Source organism: Nicotiana sylvestris, chromosome 10 (genome assembly GCF_000393655.2).
Source record: "Nicotiana sylvestris chromosome 10, ASM39365v2, whole genome shotgun sequence".
NCBI lineage: Eukaryota > Viridiplantae > Streptophyta > Magnoliopsida > Solanales > Solanaceae > Nicotiana > Nicotiana sylvestris.
The window spans coordinates 12870493-12889523 of record NC_091066.1 but is presented as its reverse complement, the minus strand read 5'-3'; the positions used below and the strand labels follow the sequence as shown (position 1 = coordinate 12889523).

Here is a 19031-nt window from a genome sequence, read left to right as displayed (position 1 = left end):
AGGATACTGTCACGGAATTTTACTTTTTTTATGTTCGAAATCCATAAAAATGTCCTGAATTCCAAAATTTGGCTATTTTTTCAATAACTTTAAATCTGTGGCAACAAGTCCGTAAAATGGCTATTTTTGAACTTTCAGCGTCATAACACTATGGTTGGGCGAACAAATCATTTTTGGGCCTTGTCCACCTTGGGCTTTTAGGTGAGGAGATTTTGGAAAAACACATTTAAGGAAAAGTGTTTTTGGGGTAAGTACACATATAGCTATTCTCAGGGATACTATTTAGAAATTAGCCCGTACTTATTTTTTCCTGAAATTTTAAACTAAAAATTCTAACTTCATGACAATCAGGACATTTTGTCTTGAAAAAATGAACAGAAAAACTAAAATTCAGGATGCACTGACTAATTCCTAAATAGCAGTATTTTAAAGTGGCTATATGGTGTCATTTTTTCCGAAGAAAGTGTTTGAATGTTTTCCAAATTTTATTTTAAAAGGTTTCCTCAAGGGGCATAAATGTCAAATACATTTTTTGAGAAGTTGCTCTAAGCAACCAAAAAAATTCCCCAAGGTTGAAAATGTTTTCCAAGTACTTCTGTGGTCCTTTAAAAACATTTTTTTTTCAAGAACTACTTGTGTTAGAATACTATTACTGTTTTTGTAGGAAAAACTTAAAAAAGAATTTTTATTAGATCGGATTTCTTTTATTACAAAACCAGTTTTAAAATTGGCACCCTGTACGTTGCAATAAAATATCTATAGCTTAAAATAGGAAGAAAGAAATTAATTTTTCAGGTGATATTGGAACGGAGAAACGATTTTCACTCTAATAATTAAAAAGAGGGAATGTTACAATTATCAAAAATATAAAATAAAATAAATCTTGTTTCTTCAAAATAAAAGGTTAGCATTAGCTGACAGTTAATTGTTTTTCATCTTAGCCGACAGTTATTTTCTCTCTATTTTCGCATCAAAACCCTGAAAAAGAGACAGGTGGTTTCTTATTTTGCTTCCACCTTCAAGTTTATACAACTACTAGCAATAACATAGGAAATAAAACCAAAAAAGAAAGTTAAAACTTCGATCTTTGGCCTGAGCAAGAACTAGCGAATCAAGAAGAAAAAGAAAAATTAATGGCTTATTTGAAAGTTGTATCCACAATGTCCAATTGCATTTCAACTAGATTAATAATTGTGCCTGGAAATGTATGGATTTGTAGAGACTTTGTTAGTGCCACAAGACCTTCTGAAAAAGTGAGTTTTACAATATTTATTTCAGTTTTTAGACTCTCATTTTTTTCTTCTTAAATATTGATCACATCTATATATTAATATTAATGTGAACATTTTCTTGTTTCCTTTTTTGGGAAATTAAATGAAGATTGATAAAGAGACTTGCCAAAAGATAATAGAAGCAGCAGAAGCAGTGAAAGAAGGGGCTAAAGAAGTGAAAAGCGTTGGTGAATTTGTCAAAGAGACAGTTTCTTCTAGTGCTGGAAATGTAAGTCTTTTCAACTATTTAACTTACCTGCATCGGATATTTATACCAAATCAATCGGTTCATAAGCATCGAGGCGGAGTAAGAATTTAGAACTTATTGATTCCAAATTTTAGTCCTTTTAATTTAATGAATTCTAAATTTATGTCTACTCAATGGATTTCTCCAAATATATGATTTGAACTTTCACAAAAATTATTGAATTAAACCGAACCTATAACATGTATTCTAGCTCCTGACTTTGCAAGACATGTGTTCATAAATAAATTATAAAAAAAATTCATCATGTATGAAATTATCACTGGTCGAAGAAGGACCCAATAGAGGATATTTTTTTTTAGGAAATTATCAGTTTTGTCAGCCTATAAGTAAGTTAGTACAAAAATCAGTCAATTCATAAAATTTTACAAATATTAGTCAATTAGCTATTTGTAGCAAGAAAAAAAAGTTAAATTTTTGCTTTTTTTAGTGGGCATTATTGAAATAGATTGGATACATCTGTTTGCAATAAATTATTTGTGATACAAAAATAAATTGCAATCACAATATAAATATGAAGAAACATAATTTTATTGATAAAATGATGCGAGTACAATTCTGTTTGTTCCCTTGATTCTTTTCTCTAGATCGTGCTCCTTGATTCGAGGGCTATACCAGCATATTTCTCGAACATAGGATGATGCGAACTTTCTTAGGGTGTATTTGATCTTCAGGAAAAGGAAGCACATCAGTTGATCACTGTGGTGGCTTTGAGAAAGACAATATTTGATGTCTTTGATCTCTTCGTGAATATTCCATGAATTTTTATGGAATTTCGAGATGCCTCTTCAAGGGAATATGTATCCCTTTATATATGCGTGAGTTAGGGTCTAGGGTAGAGTAGCCTCCAAGCAACCCTAATAGACTCCTAGGATTTCAAGAGTAGTATCTTGAATTTAAGATTTAGCTTGATCCGTCAAAATTTTGATATCTCGAACATCTTAATGAATTTAAATCTCAGTTTTGGGATGACATGGTAGAATTTTGAGGTGGTTTGAATTGAAAATTCGAAGTAGAAGATAAACAGGATAAAAAGATGATATGTGTATCACATGTGTCACATTTATATCATATGTATATCCATATATATATTTGTGTGTGAGATAAATGCGTGATACATAATTAATTAGGTAATCTCGGAAATGGCAAAGAAGACACTAGAAAAGGCAACGGAACAAGAAGAGAAAGGTGCATGGGATAAAGTCAAGGACACTGCAAATGACATCAAGAAGAAAGTCGTTGGCAAATGACTTTACTAATTATCCTTAATTGTATTGAATTTTAAGTTTTATATACTATCAATGTAAGAATGTTATACTTAATGTAATTTAAACAATCATAACAGATTATTAAATTATTTTTTCGAATTATTATATCAGGGTTGATATAAAAATTTATCTATTAGTGTTGATCATTTTACAATTAACGTGATAGTATAAAACTTTTTTATACTTGGCACGAATTTGCTACTAAATTGTAACATTAGGCTCGGCACGTCTTGATACTGCAAAAAATTCGATTAGGCTTGGCTTCAACTTTGCTCAATAATGAAATGGGCTCAATCAAACTCGGCTTGATTAGACTCAGTTCGGCACGACCCTCAAGTCTATGAATGGGTTAAATAAGGTCAGTGAATTGCTATGCGTCCAAGTCCTATGACAACGGACTCAATTAAATTATGTTACCCAAAATGTGACAGTGGAGTATTATTCACCAAAATATAGGCAAAATAGAGAAATCCTGCTTGGGGTAAATCAGAATTTCAGTAGGCCAAAATATAAAATTGGCCGATCACTCGAATTAATTACATTCGTTAGCCAAAAGGTTTACAAATATGCATATTATTTACATATATATAACAAATATACATATATTTTATCGGATATTATTTTTTGGAGCGACTAAAAATATATATTTTTTATTTTTTTCATTTCAGAACTACCCAGCTAAGGCCCATGGAGTATTTTTCCTTGTTAAAATAGCACGGGCTAGTCAGTTTTCGGACTGGTCATTTAAAAATAGCCAGCGTTTGCCAAGTCAATGAAAAATAACCATTATTTTGTTGCAACAGAGACCGGTCCAGCATAATATACTGGAGTTCGGTGCACCTGTGTATGAACTTCCAGCATATTATGTTGGACCGGTATACTTTGCTGGCTCCAGTATATTATGCTGGACCGGTATATTATACTGGAACTCCAGTATATTATGCTGGAATATTTTTTCGAATTTTGAACAGTGTTTTCATTCAGATTTATCTTTACATGAAAAGTGGCTAAATTTCGATTATTTTTGAAACTGTGGCTATTTTGGAATGATCACTTGTAAATCTGACTATTTTTAAATTTCTCCCGTTTACCGTGTCCAAGACCTAATGGGTGTTGGATGGGCCGCGGGCCTAGCCTAATATTGTATTTAGACTTGCACCTTCAATCATTAGGAAGTGCATATATAAAGATCATTAGTTAATAGTCATTTTATGCAAAAGTATGAAAATTGTATTTTTGTTCAAGAAAAATAAATAGTTCGAGACAAAATATTAAAAAGATAACACTAGGAAAAACAAATTGCTGTATTTAATTTCAGTAATACATTATCAAAAAACTTACATTTAGTCACAAAGTGTTTTAAATGTTGTGTATTGTGTATACAACTTTAAGATGGAAATGGAGAAAAAAGGAAAAAGAGGTGTTTCTGTTTTTCTCGTCACTTAAATGTCTTCTTTAGTTTTTGGTTTTACTAATAGAGAATCGTATCTAGTTATTATCATATATTTTTCTTGAAAGAAGTTCCAAGGAATACTTCCTATCATGTCTTATAATGTCCGATTAATAATCCTATAACGAAATGCTTATATGATACTAAAACTCAAAAACATTTCTTGGATAAGATTTATCGCGGACCGCACGGTCTACGTAATAAAAAAGACATCTGGAGATAAGCTTGCACTTGTTTGAAAGGATCACATAAATGTGACTAATAAGTACTCCATTGCTTATTTTTTGTTCTTTTATCATCCAGAGTTAAGAGTCTACCGAAAATAGCGTCTCTGCTTTCCAAGAATAGGAATAAGGTCTGCGTGCACATTACTCTCTATAGACCCCATTGGTAGGACTTCAATGGTTTTTGTTGTTGTTGTTATTGTCGTTACTCTCTCCCGTCCATAATAAGTAATTTTTTGGTTATTGAGACATCCCTTAAGAAAATATTAACTCCTAGAAAAAATGTATTTTGACTAAATTATCTTTGATTAAAATTAACATATTATTAACTTGACATATTGGGATTTGTAAACAAGTGTAAAGTTTGAAAAATAAAGTTAATTCTTTTTTGATTATGTAAAAAATCACTTATTTTGGATCAACATATAAAGAAAAAAAAAGTCATGTATTATGAACCCGGGAGTATCCATTATTAAAACATGAAAACAAATACTAATACTCATGGACAGAAACATGACTTTTTTTTGCTCGAGATTCTCACTTCACTACAAGCAGCATTTACCGAGTACACAGATAGAGACAGTTGGGAAGAGTACATTTTCAATTTTTCATGCATATATTCTTCAGGAAAATGACAGTTGTGTCCTGCAATGAGACATCTGAAATTAAAGACAATTGTACACCAAAGTTTTAAGGCAGGGGCACGAGACAATGCGTTTTATCTCCAACGAGAAGAGACGTATGCCCTGACACATGGGGCGTAAATCCTATGGATCTTTAAATTTTATTAATTTTACGAATTTTAAGATAGTATAAAAATAAAAAATAATTATAAAGATTACATTAAAATCACAAAATTATAACAAATAATCTATTTAAAATATTTATAAATTATAATTCAGCTATGAATAATACAAAAAGTATGACATATATCATAATATGCAAATTAGCTGCAAAGTCGTTACAACTCAAATATAAAAAATAATGTATTCGATGCGAAATCTTATATGTATCTCTTAAGGATTAATGAATCTTGAAAGAATTTCGATATTATAATTTGATATTTTTTTTTAAATACTTTTTTTATTTAATATGCTTTCTATTTGAAAGTGAATTTAAATAAAAACATAATTTACAATTTAAATATGATTCTCTAGCATCATTTATTTTTAAGTTTAAACAAGTTAATAAAGTGACACATAATTTACCATATTATACCATGATAATTAATTACTTATAAATAGTTACTAGCTAATATTGAGCTATTAAATTAATAAGTATTGTATCTCATAAACGTGAAACAAATAATATTTAGGAAAATAATTATAAAAAATTTATGGACTATTATATAATAAAGACATAACAAAAGTTAATAAATAGATACTTTTAAATGAAAGATTTATTTAAAATTTATTATCATAGCAGTCTTAGTGGATAACGTGCAATAATTTTTATTTTTATTATGACATAACATACTCTCAACTTAATGATTTATGATTAAGAAAAAAGTAATTTTGAATAGTCAACAATTTATTAAGAAAATTTAAGGATTTACAGTTAGTTATACACAATTGCATAAAGTTCTATTAGGCGAGCCCAGTACACCGTCCGTTGGCGTGTTCGGGGGGCGTAAGCCCCGGCGGCCAAGGCGTAAGTCTCACGGAACTAAGCCCCACACATAAGCCAAGGGACGTTTTACGAGTGCTCCGCTCCAGGGCGAGCCCGGAAGAGTCCCAATTCTGCCTTTTAAAATAGAGTTGTACACTATTGTTTATAATAAAAGGCCAAATATGTATATACAGCTCATTCAACTTGACGTCATTTTTTGTTTTAGCACTCTATCTCTATCTTGTTTCATTCCCTCAATTTTATTTTTTATGTTCCACTTTAACACAAAAGTTGAAACCAGTGCAGAAAATATAGTGTGTGTGTATACACAAATCTAAGGTGTAATAAATATCCAATTAAATGTTACCACCTGATTTTTTCATTCATGTCAAATGATTCAATACTAAAATACATGAACCTGACCGTATTTAGGTAAAATTAAATCTGCTTCTTATTTACACAAGAAAATGACAACACTGAAAATAAAATCCGAAAATAGTTCACTTACTTTGTCAAATTTACACCCATAAAAGCGTCGACCTGGATTTTTTGGTGTCCATGATACTTTCAGTTCAACTTGAAATCCACAAGAACAAATATCTATTCCACTATGAAAAAATAATTTTCTTTGAGACATGGATTCACTTCAAACTTCAAGCTTATATGAAATTAACTCACAAAAAAATCAGAATAAATAAACGAACAATAAAATTGCAAAAGTTTGAAATTTTCCGGATGGGCGAGTATGAAATCGACAAATGAAAGCTTTGGAACTTCGAGAATGAAGCTAGGGCAATATTGGATGAAAAAATACGATCGAGTTCAGGTATTTTAGTATTGACCTGTTTGACATGGATAAAAAAATCATGTGGTAACATTTAATTGGATATTTAGACCTCAGATTTGTGTATACACACGCGCTATATTTTTTGCATTGGTTTCAGCTTTTGTGTTAAAGTAGAACATAAGAAATAGAGTTGGAGGGCCAAAATGGAACATAAAAAATAGAGCTGGAGGACCAAAATAGAATAAGGTAGAGATAGAGTGCCAAAATAAAAAATGGTGTCAAGCTGAATGGGGTGTGTATGTATTTGTTCATAATGAAATGAAAGTTATACGCCTGTTAATAAATAAATAAAATTAATCTATATATTTGTTTACATAACCGTTTAAACCAAAAATAATATATGAATATAATATATATATATATATATATATATATATATATATATATATATATATATATATATATATATATATATATATATATATATATATTATATATATATGCATATAATCATATATAATCAGTATATATTCTAGACATATCAACTAAAAAAAGTAAACAAAAAGTGATCATCTGTCACGACCCCAAATACCCCAGTCATGATGGTGCCTATCACAGTACTAGGCCAGCCCAAAAACAACACGAATAATATGGAGATCATTTATAAATCTACTTTTCTAAACAGATTAATTCTCAAAGCTTTCAATTTTTAAAATATTAAAAAAATATGCGGAATAAGTACGAAAATACATCAACACAGCCCGAATCTGGTGTCATTAGTCATGAGCCACTAAATACATTCAACATTGCCTGCTCAATACAAAACAAGTTTGAAATATAAAGTATTAGAATAGGAAGGAGGAAGGCAGGGTTGTGAACGCCGTGCAGCTACCTTGCGATTTCCGGATAAGACTCTGAGAGTGCTGGAAGATCTCACTCTAATGCTCGATCACCTGGATCTGCACACAAGGTGCAGGGAGTAACGTTGTAATGACTCGGCCGGTCATTTTAAGAATTAACGCCCTGATCCCCTATTAACTATTTTCCTCGTGTTTATTTCTACTATTGTGAGTTGCCGGAAGGATTCGTTTTATGTTTTGGGACACTTAGTCCCTCAATGAGTGTTGAAGCTTTAAAATTTGGACCGTAGTCAGAGTAGTGTGAGGACGGCCTCGGAATAGAATTCCATCAGTTCCGTTAGCTCCGTTTGGTGATTCCGGGCTTAGGGAAGTGTTCGGATGGTGTTTTAAAGGTCCGTAGCTTATTTAGGCTTGAAATACCGAAGGTTTAATTTTTTGAAGTTTTCGGTTCGATAGTGAAATATTGATATCAGGGTCGGAATCCGATTTCGAGAGTTGGAATAGCTTCATAGGGTTTAATGTCACTTGTGTGCAAATTTGGGGTCAATCGGACTTGGTTTGGTTGGTTTTATCATCGGGTGTAGGATCCTTGAGATTTCTAGTTCATAAGGCTTAGATTGGAGGGTGATTCGTGGTTTTAGCATTGTTTGATATAATTCGAGGGTAGGAATAACTTCGTATGATGTTTTAGGATTGGTTGGCATGTTTGGTTGAGGTCCTAGAGGCCTCGGGTGAGTTTCGGATGTCTAACGGATTGAAATTTGGACTTAGGCAAAAATCTGAGTTGCTAAACCTATCATAACCGCACCTGCGTGTGTAGGACTGCAGGTGCGGCACCGCAGAAGTGGTATGATGATCGTAGGTGCGGTCTGAGACCCAAGTGAAGTTGGTTGCATATGCAGCCCAAGAACTGTAGAAGCGGATCGCATCTGCGAGTATAGGGTCGCAGGTGCGACTTATGGCCGTTTAATGAAAAGTTGCAGGTGCAGATAAAAGGCCGCAGAAGCGGGAGTGCAGGTGCGGTAGGGCCCTCGCATGTGCGAAAATCGCTGGGCAGTAAAAGGGAAAAACGAGGGTTTGAACTCATAACTTGGAAAAACAATTTGGAGCTCGGTTGAGGGCGATTTCTCGAGGGTTTTTGAAAGAGAAGCATTGACTAGCGATTTCTATCTTTATTTTGATCCTAGAACTATACTCTATTGTTGTTTTTCTCTCCTAATTAAGGAAATTGGGGGTGTAAGCACGTGATTTTTTCTTCACGGACAATCGCTCCAAAAGAAAATAAAAACAGTGGCAAATGGCTTCGCTGTACAATTTTTCGATCTTTCCGTAACATGTGTTGTTGGTCATTTGTGGGTCTGTCCATTTTGCATCTAGTCATTATCAAACAAAAAATACAAAAATATGTGTCGTTAAAAGAAAATTCAAAAAAAATATGTATGTGTGCATCGTTCGTTCTAAGCTGTGATCTAACCATTTTTTTTATTTTATTTCTTATATGTGTTTATTGTTGTAGGTGTTACACAATATGTGTGCAAGCTTATTTTAATTATGTACCTTATTTTAGGAATTTTTGGATTAATTGTTTGAAATAAAAAGGGAAAGGAAAATCTGATTGGGCCCCAAAACGAGGCCCAAAACCAAAACACTGATCCAGCCCAAGACGAGCCTGCCCAAGCACGGACTCAAACGACGCCGTATCGGCGTCCCCATTTGAAGCCGTTGATATGATTCAAAGGAACGGTCCAGATCAGGCTGTTCAACTCACCTCAACGACGCCGTTTCAGGCAAAATGATCTGAGACGTCTGAGCCTCTTGATCCAACGGTCCACACACGCACCCGTGACCCAACCCCTCACTTAAACCAAACGACCCCGTTTAACTATCAAACGACCCCATCTTATTTCTCACCCTCAGATCCAAGCCGTTGAGATCATCTGATCTAACGGCTCAGATCCAATCAGCCTCCCCATATATAAACTCGACCCTTACCCCCACGCCCCAAGCCGCACCCCCCTTCAGCCACTGTTCACCATCTTCCCCAGGACCCCTTTCCTCTCAAACCCTTTGCAGCCTAGGTTTTCCCCCGTGAGCCCGGTAACCACGGTTCCGATGACCACCAAAATAACATCCCCGATGCACCCAACCACCCTGAACACAAATCCGTTAACCGTTCACCTCGAATCAACCCGTAGCTTCTCGAATCTTCGAACGAAGATTCGAGCAAAAACTAGATCTACACCGATTGACCCCAAACTCACACCACAACCCCTCCTGACCTCCCTCACCCCCTGAGTGGCTTTGGTTCCGTTCGAATCTTACTGGAATTGAACGGTTCCCAAATCGAACCTCAAGAGCCCTAGGATTCAGATCTATGGGTTTGTCCGAATCAGTGGCAGGATCAGGGCCTAGCAGACTTTTACCGAAGTGTTCTCAGTTGAGAACGCTTCGGTTAAAGTCCATTAGACCCCAAAATCACCTGGCCCGAGTTCGAGCTTGAATCAATCTTAGTTTCATTTTCCTGAGGTATTTTTCCTTTTTCTTTTGTCCTCCTAAAATCTATCTGTCGTTCATGTTCTGGTTTGTTTTGTTTCGTGACTCGTCTGTCCATGTGTGTACGTTTTAAGTTAATAATGAGTTTGTTTGTTGGTTTTATTGGTTGTTTGCTGTATATTATAGCTTGTGTAGTCATCTAAATAAGTGTCGTCAACTGAATTCACTTGAAAGATATTATAGCTTGTGTAGTCATCTAAATGAGTCTACATTTCAGTATTGATTATTATGCTTGTTTCTTGTTGGTGTTACTTGTATCGGCATGACCAACTTGTACCCTTTAATTGGCACCCTTGTTTGCTTAAAGTTTGAATCATTGCCTGAACTTAGGCAGAGAATTGGCAATTAGCTTTAGAAATCTAACAAATCAGCCTTGAAAGCAGTTTGAGTTTAATTAGCTAGTAGTCAGGTATTGGTTGAAATTAGAGAGGTTTATATACTAACTATTAAGAGTTAGGGTAATACAGTAATATGCAAGGTATAAGGGTAATTTTGGCATAAGACAGGGTCTGATTAGGGGATAATTTCAGAATATGTCAAGTGGTAATTAAAATAGGATTAAATTAATGCTAATGGGGGACCAGACCTAAGAGTATGGGAATTAATTGAATACTTAACTAAACCCATAACCCTTGATTAGAGTAATAAGACAGGGCATGGGGGCTGATTAAGGATTCCAAGAAAGGTGCCTTTAGGCATGGGGAGTTAAGGGGTATGGGCAGTCTGCAAGTTGTAGGAAAAAGGCAGCTTAACTGCACTGGTTCATTTGGCTTATAAATAGGCCATTCGAGAACTTAAACAGGGCTGGACTTTTAGTCTTCAGAAAAAGAGAAAACAAAGTGGAATTTTTAGTCTTAAGGCTGGAGTTTTAATCTGAAGAGAGGTCTAGTGAGTCCAAAGAAAAACTGAAAAACATAAGGTAGTTTCCAGTAAACACTGCAACCAAACACTGTCTGAAAGTTGTATAAGAGTGCATTTTGGTCAAGCTGTCTTGGCCAAGTTCTGTTGCTTGCATTGACTGAGCTGTTTATGGTTGTTGAACTGTTGGTGTTGCTGCATTGAACACTCTGTTAGTGCTGTTGTTTCTCTACTCTTTCCTGGGATTACTCGACTATCTATTAGTTCTTCTGTTCTGGGAAATATTGTTGGTTGTCTGTGGGTTGTGGAAAACATTTGATTGTTGGTTTGTTGCTGTGCTGTTGCTGTGTATCTGCTGTTGCTGTGTTTACTGCATACTGCCCAGCTGATCATCCCTTTCTTCTTTGTCCTCTATATCAGGTACACAACCAATGCACTGTCAAGAAATGTAATTGAAAAATGAGCATGAATACAAATGAAAGATCCTGAAGGATGTCTCTTATACATAGATTGTTACATTAAATATTCATGTAATGTGTAATAGTTTTTACATTTTTGTTCTGGGTACTAGAGACAGTCTTCATGCCTATAAATGTCAATGCATGGTAGTTGAATGCCAGAATGTGCATATAGGTTGATGATGAGAGTATGCCCAAGGCAGTAGGTAGTATCTCATACTTAGTTCAATGGTGTAGTATGAGCCTGTAATATAGTCCAAGCATGAAATTCGTACACTGTAAATAAGTTCTTTCCTTTCTAATAAATTGCCATGTATAACTCTTAAAATCATGTTTTAAGATAAAGAACACAAATTCAGGGCCTCAACCTCATGAAGGTCGAACCCAGGTCAAAAACAGACCAGGCAGGCCCGCATCGAACGAGCAGTGGCCCAGGTCTGGCCTATTACGCATGGGCTGGATTTGGGCCCGGGATTATTTGTTCGGCTGACTGTACATGCAGCCTCATTTCTGATTTTAAAGCATTTCTGAATTCCGTCACAAACAACTCACAAGCATGTAATTAATTAAGACTATCTACTGTTTTCAATTGATAGAGACAAACACGACAAGAAACGTAGTTGCTATAGGATATCCTTTTAAAATAAGAACGAGATGAGCCTCGATGAAAATAAACAAAACGCGCAGATGCGGGGCCCTTGTTAAATGTATATTATTGAAGCATTTAGTTTCCAGGACGGGTTGTTTAGCAAATCTCACAACCCTCCTAAAATAACAACACGTTAGTCTCTTTAGGATACGCTTTAATAAACCCTACCTTCTTAAACTCGGGTGCACATTTATGTGACCCAAATCCAAATCTCGACGGATTCGAAATGTATTTCTAATCACGGGTACATTGATTATGACGTGGTCCGAGAGGCATATCCATGACGTCGCGAATTCCTTTTAAAAGTAGAACGAGACGAGCCTCGTCAAACAAAAATGTACACAGCTGCGGGGCCCTCTAACTGGATATATATTAAAACACTTAGAATTCGGGACAGGCCGTTTAGCGAATTTTTCGGCCTTACCCAAAACAACAATACGCTAGTTGCTTTAGGCACGTCTTAATAATTTATTCTCCTTAATTCGGGTGCACATTTATGTGACCCAAATCCAAATCTCAACCGAGTCGAAATATGTCAACAATCACGGGTGCATTGATGCAACGTGGTTCGAGATATGTTTTCACAATGTTGCAAGTCTTATAAAATAACAGTAAATAATAAAAGCGGTTTAAAAATTAAAATTTGCACATAATTTCATAGAGAATTTGAAATCAGATAAATAAGCCAAATATAACAGTTAAGCGACCGTGCTAGAACCACGGAACTCGGGAATGCCTAACACCTTCTCCCGGGTTAACAGAATTCCTTATCTAGATTTCTGGTACGCAGACTATAATATAGAGTCATTATTTTCCTCGATTCGGGATTAAAATTGGTGACTTGGGACACCCTAAATCTCCCAAGTGGCGACTCTGAAATAATTAAACCAATCCCGTTTCGATTGTCCTTTAATTGGAAAAAACTCCCTTGCACCCCCTCGGGTGCGGAAAAAGGAGGTGTGACAGCTCTGGCGACTCTGCTGGGGACCTTACCCAGAACCACTGGTTCAGGGTTAAGAATTCGAGCTTGAAATAATTGTTATTATTTAGCTTTATTTATTATCTGATTTTTTTACATGTTTGAGCCTAAGGTGCTAAATGTTGCTTTTACTGCTTTGATATTATTTGAACTGTACATATAAACTGTGCCGAAACCCTTCTCTTCTCTCTTGAGAAGCGCACGCTGGTCGTGGCTTCTTTCTGTTAGTGTCATATGCCAAAATAGAACGAGGATTCGGAGGAGTTGCAAAATCGGATGGCCTTTTGGTTACCGGTACACAGCTCCCATCCTTGGCTCGAGTTGTCCGCTCGGGTAAGCCAGGTCTAGAACAAACACCTAGGTTTTACAGCTTAGCATAACATAACTTCATGCCGGATCCCTAGTTAGGAACGCTTATTTGCATCATGTGCATTTGACTTAGGGGACTCAGCACAGGGGCTGGGTCCGTCTAGGACAAGCAACCTGAGAATAAAGACCATCCTGCTACATCCTGTTTGCTTTATGCATTTACTTGTTTCAAGGCTTGTATGCTGACCGGTTTCTGAATATCGGGAATGTTTGGAAAAGGAAGAGAAATAACGGTTAAGGGGTTAATTATTTATTCTTGAAAAGTCACAAAAAATGGTTAAAGATCTGCCAGAATTTTGAAGAAAAAAAAAGAAAAAGAAAAAGAAAAAGAAAAAAAGAAAATGTGTGTCTTATTAATTTGTTTTAAAAAGAAAAAAAAAGGGGAGTCTTTGATTCATTTTTAAGAAAAATAGGGTGTCCCCAAAATTCGATTTATGCCTGAACTACGTCAGTTTGATTCTCGCATGGTGCGAGATACGTAGGCAACCCCCATCGGGCTCAACTTGTTTTTCAAAATATAGGTACAACCCAAAGAACGAAAGTTTTAAGGTGACATCATACTTTTTCGGAAAACAACCAAATTTCATTTATTTGTTTTAGAAAAAGAGTGTGTCGATTTGGTATTTGAGTCCAATGAGTCTGGATCAATGCTTAATCACCCCAATAAACATGCAGAATGAGCATAAATCCAAGTTTGCCGGTAACAGTTAGAAGCAAAATCCCTCTGGAGGTGCGATTATGGTGGGAGGATTTGGAAAAATCAGAGCAAGACAAGATCAAACTGCACCTGGGAGGTTTGGTTGATTTGTTGAACGTCATGCCTCGGTGCGACATCATAAAGGCTTTGGTTACATTCTGGGATCCGGCCCACAACGTGTTCCGTTTCTCGAATTTTGAACTCACCCCAACCTTAGAAGAAATGGCGGGTTACATGGACGTCACTGAAGGTTTGAGACACAAATACCTGATCGCTCCAAGAGCTGTGAATTCACACAAATTCATGGATCTGTTGAAGATAAGCAAGGGAGTCCCGTACGCTGAACTAGATAGAGGTTTTTCTACCCTACAATTCATATACCAGAGGTACGGGAGCATAGGAGGATTTAATGATCCAGAAAGTGGTGTTTGCAGCAGGGGAAATCTGGTAAAATGGAATGAGCATAGGCGGTTCGCTTTTATGGTGGCATTTTTGGGCCTTGTGGTGTTTCCCCGAAAAGATAGAAATATCGACCTAAAGGTGGCTGGAATCGTCAAAATCCTGATTACCAACGATAAAAGCATCCTTGCTCCCATGATAATGTCAGAAATATACCGAGCCCTCACGGCTTGTAAGGCTGGAGCAGACTTCTTCGAAGGGTGCAACTTGTTGTTACAGATGTGGATGATCGAACACTTGTGTCACCATCCTCAGTATATGCGCTACATGTCTACAAATGAGGGTTGCATCGAGGGTTATAACCTAAGGGTTTCAGGTTTCCGATCACCGGGAGGGTTTGAAGAATGGATATCCTATCTCCGGGTCATCACCGCAGATCAAATAAACTGGACTTTGGGTTGGCTTTCTGTGGAAGAAATCATATACATGCCCGCCACTGGTCCTCATTTCCTTTTGATGGGACTCAAGGGTATTCAACCTTATGCCCCTTACAGGGTGATGAGACAGTTAGGAAGATGTCAAGTACTACACCCGGACGAAAGATCTCAGCACTTATGCAGTCGAGGTCAGCAGTGACGGCCAATTTCCTGAAAAGACAGTTCGTTGCATATGGAGTGAATGCCAGTACCTGACGGCAAATACTCGGGTAGGTGATGTGTCTAGGGGTGAAGTCTCGCCAGCCTATCTCGCTTGGAATAACAAGAAGAACATTGTGAAACGGCCAACCAAACGGCCTCACCTCCAAGATTTTGTTGAGTCATCGCAAGAACAATGGGACTGGCTCGCAAAAGAGGAAGGTTACCTGGCTGAAATCAGGAAGCTAAAGCGACAAGTTGAAAGGATCGTATTCGAAAACAACGTGCAAGTTGCCCAAGAGCAGGCTGAAAAAGACAAGCTAGCCCAAGAAAACCAAGCTTTGAAGGCCCGCCTTCGCCAAGCCAGTAAGAATAACATCGACCGACAGAAGCGTCGCTCCGACGAAAGATTGATAGCCAGTTTGAGAAATCAGGTCATCCAGAGCCAAGTAGAATTAGACCAATCAGAGGCTTGCATAGCAAGGATGAGGGTCAAATGGGCAGAAGGTACAATGGCCCGGAGAAAGCGCCTACAGCAAGTCATGAGGAATTGTGAACTGAGCGTCAAAGCAGCAAAGGAAACAAATTCCGCTTTGCAAGAGCGGATCTTCAAGCAAACACAAGATGCCCAGGCCGACCGGAGACGCTATTACAATGCAATGACAAGGATGGAAAGGCAAATGGATATATTCCAGGATCAGCTCGCCGCCAATGCACAAACGCTAGGATTAAAGAGCCGACAGATAAGGCAATTGTTCGCAGAAAGGGACAACATTCGAGCAAGAATTGACGAAGTCGGGCATTACATCTACCTAAAATGTTTGGCATGCGAGCAGACACCTCGGGAAACCCTCATTGCTTCCATCATGGGCTGCGTCCATCGGATTATGAACGAGTTGAAGGGCTTGCAAAGAGACCTTACACCTAGGGCCGCGAAAGGGCCGAAAGATGCCTCGTGGGTCCCTAAGTTGGAAAATTAGTTGTTGATCGAGTCCTGGTTGTTTTGTTTGTTGTTTCCCCAATGTTGTTTTCTTTTCCTCAAACCAAGTTTAAAACCCTGGAGTCTGTACTGTTGCTATTTTGTTTGAAGTAATGTGTAATAGCAAATTTTGATAATGAAATTAAGTGACTCCGGAAGAATTTCTATGTGTCTTTACTTTAAGGCAGAACTACGCCTGGTCTGATTCACGCGGGGACGTGATACGTAGGCAATCCCCATAAGATTCGACCGCTTTTTAAATAAAGAAAAGAAAATGTAAATAAAATAAAAACGCGGGGTTTCGCATAATACTCTAAAAAAGAGACGAATGAACAAACCGGGATGACGCATGTGGTTTGAAGCAAAGCATGTAGAAACGGTCAACTGCCTAGGTGCATTGCATCCTCTATGTGTTATGATCAAATCTGTTAAGCTCTAACACTAACAAAGTTTGTTGTTGTCTGATACCAGACAGTTAGTTGTTAAAGAATTCTGGCAACACATTCATACCAAACCAGATCCAAAGGACCGGTAGCAACAAGCATGACTACTTCAGAGAATAGTAATGAGGAAGAAAGGCCGATGAGCCAGTTGCTAAAAGAGGCAATGGAAAAGATTGAAAGGATGGGACTAGAGATGCATGCAATGCAGCTAGCCCTGGCCAAAACACAAAAGAGCCCTGAGACACTGGGACACATGCCGGAGTACCCTCACTCTGGCCCTTCCACAAGCCGCCCAAATCCCCTCTATCATCAAGAAAGAAGCCCTCATGATTCCCAAGCTCCACCACCCCATCAACCTCTCCCAACACCCAATATTCCCATTTTTGTGGGACCTGCATCAGCCCCTTTGCAGCGAACGACCAGTGAGCCATTGTTTCAGGCTCATGATACACAATACTATCCCCCTGAGCCTACATTCCATGCACCCGAACCACAGGCTTACAATCCCCATTTGGAAGTACCGGCAGAGGTTGAGAAGCCGGTTAAGGCCCCTGAACAGGATGAAGTGTTGAGAAAGTTCAAAAGCCTGGAGCAATCCTTCAGGAACTTGCACGGGCTGGGCAATCAAGTCAGCGTAGCATACAAAGATCTGTGCCCTTTCCCAGACGTCCAACTCCCGCCTGGGTTCAAGATGCCTAAGTTCGATTTATATGAAGGACACGGTGATCCCATGGCGCATATGCGGGGATTCTATAGCAAGATTAGAGGGGCAGGCGGCAAGGATGAGCTGTTGATAGCTTATTTCGGCCAAAGTCTGAGCGGATCTGCACTAGAATGGTATACTAGGCAGGATTCCAGCAAGTGGTACACGTGGGATGATCTGGCCCAGGCTTTTGCAGGACATTTCCAGTACAACCTCGAGATAGTCCCTGACCGTCTCACATTATTAAGAACTGGGAAGAAACCCGGGGAAAGTTTTCGCGAGTTCGGGTTCCGCTGGAAAGAGCAAGCAGCTAGAGTCGATCCTCCCATGAGAGAGGGAGAGATGGTGGACTATTTCTTGCAGACACTGGATCCGACCTATTTTGGTCACTTGGTGACAACAGTTGGAAAATCTTTCAACGAGGTGGTCAAGATAGGGGTCATGATAGAAGAGGGTCTAAGGTCTGACAAGATCTTGAACTATTCGGCACTCAAGGCCACAACCCAGGCTATTCAAAGCGGCACGGGAGGTGCGCTGAGAAGAAAGAGAGAAGAGGTTGCCACGATCGAGGCGGGCAGTTGGTCCAGGGCTGGCAGGCCACACTACAACCAACCCAGACCTCACAGGTCAGGATACCCATACAACCCACCACAAAATTTCTATCCACCTCGAGAACCACATTATTCCGTACACCAAGCCCAGGCATACACTCAGCCTCCGGTTCGCCCACAATGGCGCGCACCGGCCCCCCACAACACATACCCAGCTCCACATAATAACTACCCACCGCAAAACACCTATCCTCCACCAAGGGCGTATAGAAACCCTTCAGGGGCAGGCTTCCGGGGAAATCCAGATGCTAGGAATGACAGGTTGCGGAAGCAGAGAACCTTCACGGAGCTGGGAGAAACCTACACCGCTTTGTTCCACAAGCTGCGGCAATTGGGTTTGGTTAGTCCTGTCCAGACTCGAGAACCAAATCCCCCACCTCAGAATTTGGATCGATCAATCAGTTGTGAATACTGCTCAGGGATGCTCGGGCATGACACCGAGAAGTGTTGGAAGTTAAGGCATGCCATACAGGATCTTATTGACACCAATAAGATCGAGGTCCAGACACCGGAGGCTCCTAACATCAACCAAAACCCACTGCCAGCGCACCACGAAACTCACATGATTGAGTTGGTGTGTGAGGGAGGAGAATTGAGAAAACCCTCACAAACAGTGATGATGATCCAAGCCGCCCCGAAAGAAGTCTCAACCAGTGGAGGAACGAGTGTACAGTCGCAGGGAGAAGGCGTCAAGCCGGTAGTGATATTGGGAAAGAGCCCGTCCGCCATAACAAGCAAACCCGAGCCAAGCAAGTTGGTAATACCAGGGATTCCGCCCATACCGGCAGTCGTGTTGAAAGGGGTATGTAGAGAACGGGTGACCATAAAGCCTGTGGTCCAGCTGCCGATGATTGACAGCAGGGCTGTGCCTTGGAAATATGAAAAGGCGGTGGTGATGTACAAAGGAAAACAGGTGGAAGAAGTCAGTTGTGAAGCGCAAGGGCTGACTCGATCAGGTCGATGTT

The 19031-nt window shown here is 38.4% G+C and overlaps 1 protein-coding gene across 1 annotated transcript; it reads left to right on the top strand.

The window, feature by feature from the left end:
- The first annotated feature begins 1058 nt into the window (after positions 1-1058).
- On the top strand, positions 1059-2870 carry LOC104218342 (uncharacterized protein At4g13230). Its single transcript, XM_009768813.2, has 3 exons — positions 1059-1253; positions 1381-1500; positions 2667-2870. Exons 1-3 carry the CDS (start codon positions 1134-1136, stop codon positions 2784-2786), a joined length of 360 nt encoding a protein of 119 aa, XP_009767115.1. The 5' UTR covers positions 1059-1133; the 3' UTR covers positions 2787-2870.
- The last annotated feature ends 16161 nt before the right edge of the window (positions 2871-19031 follow it).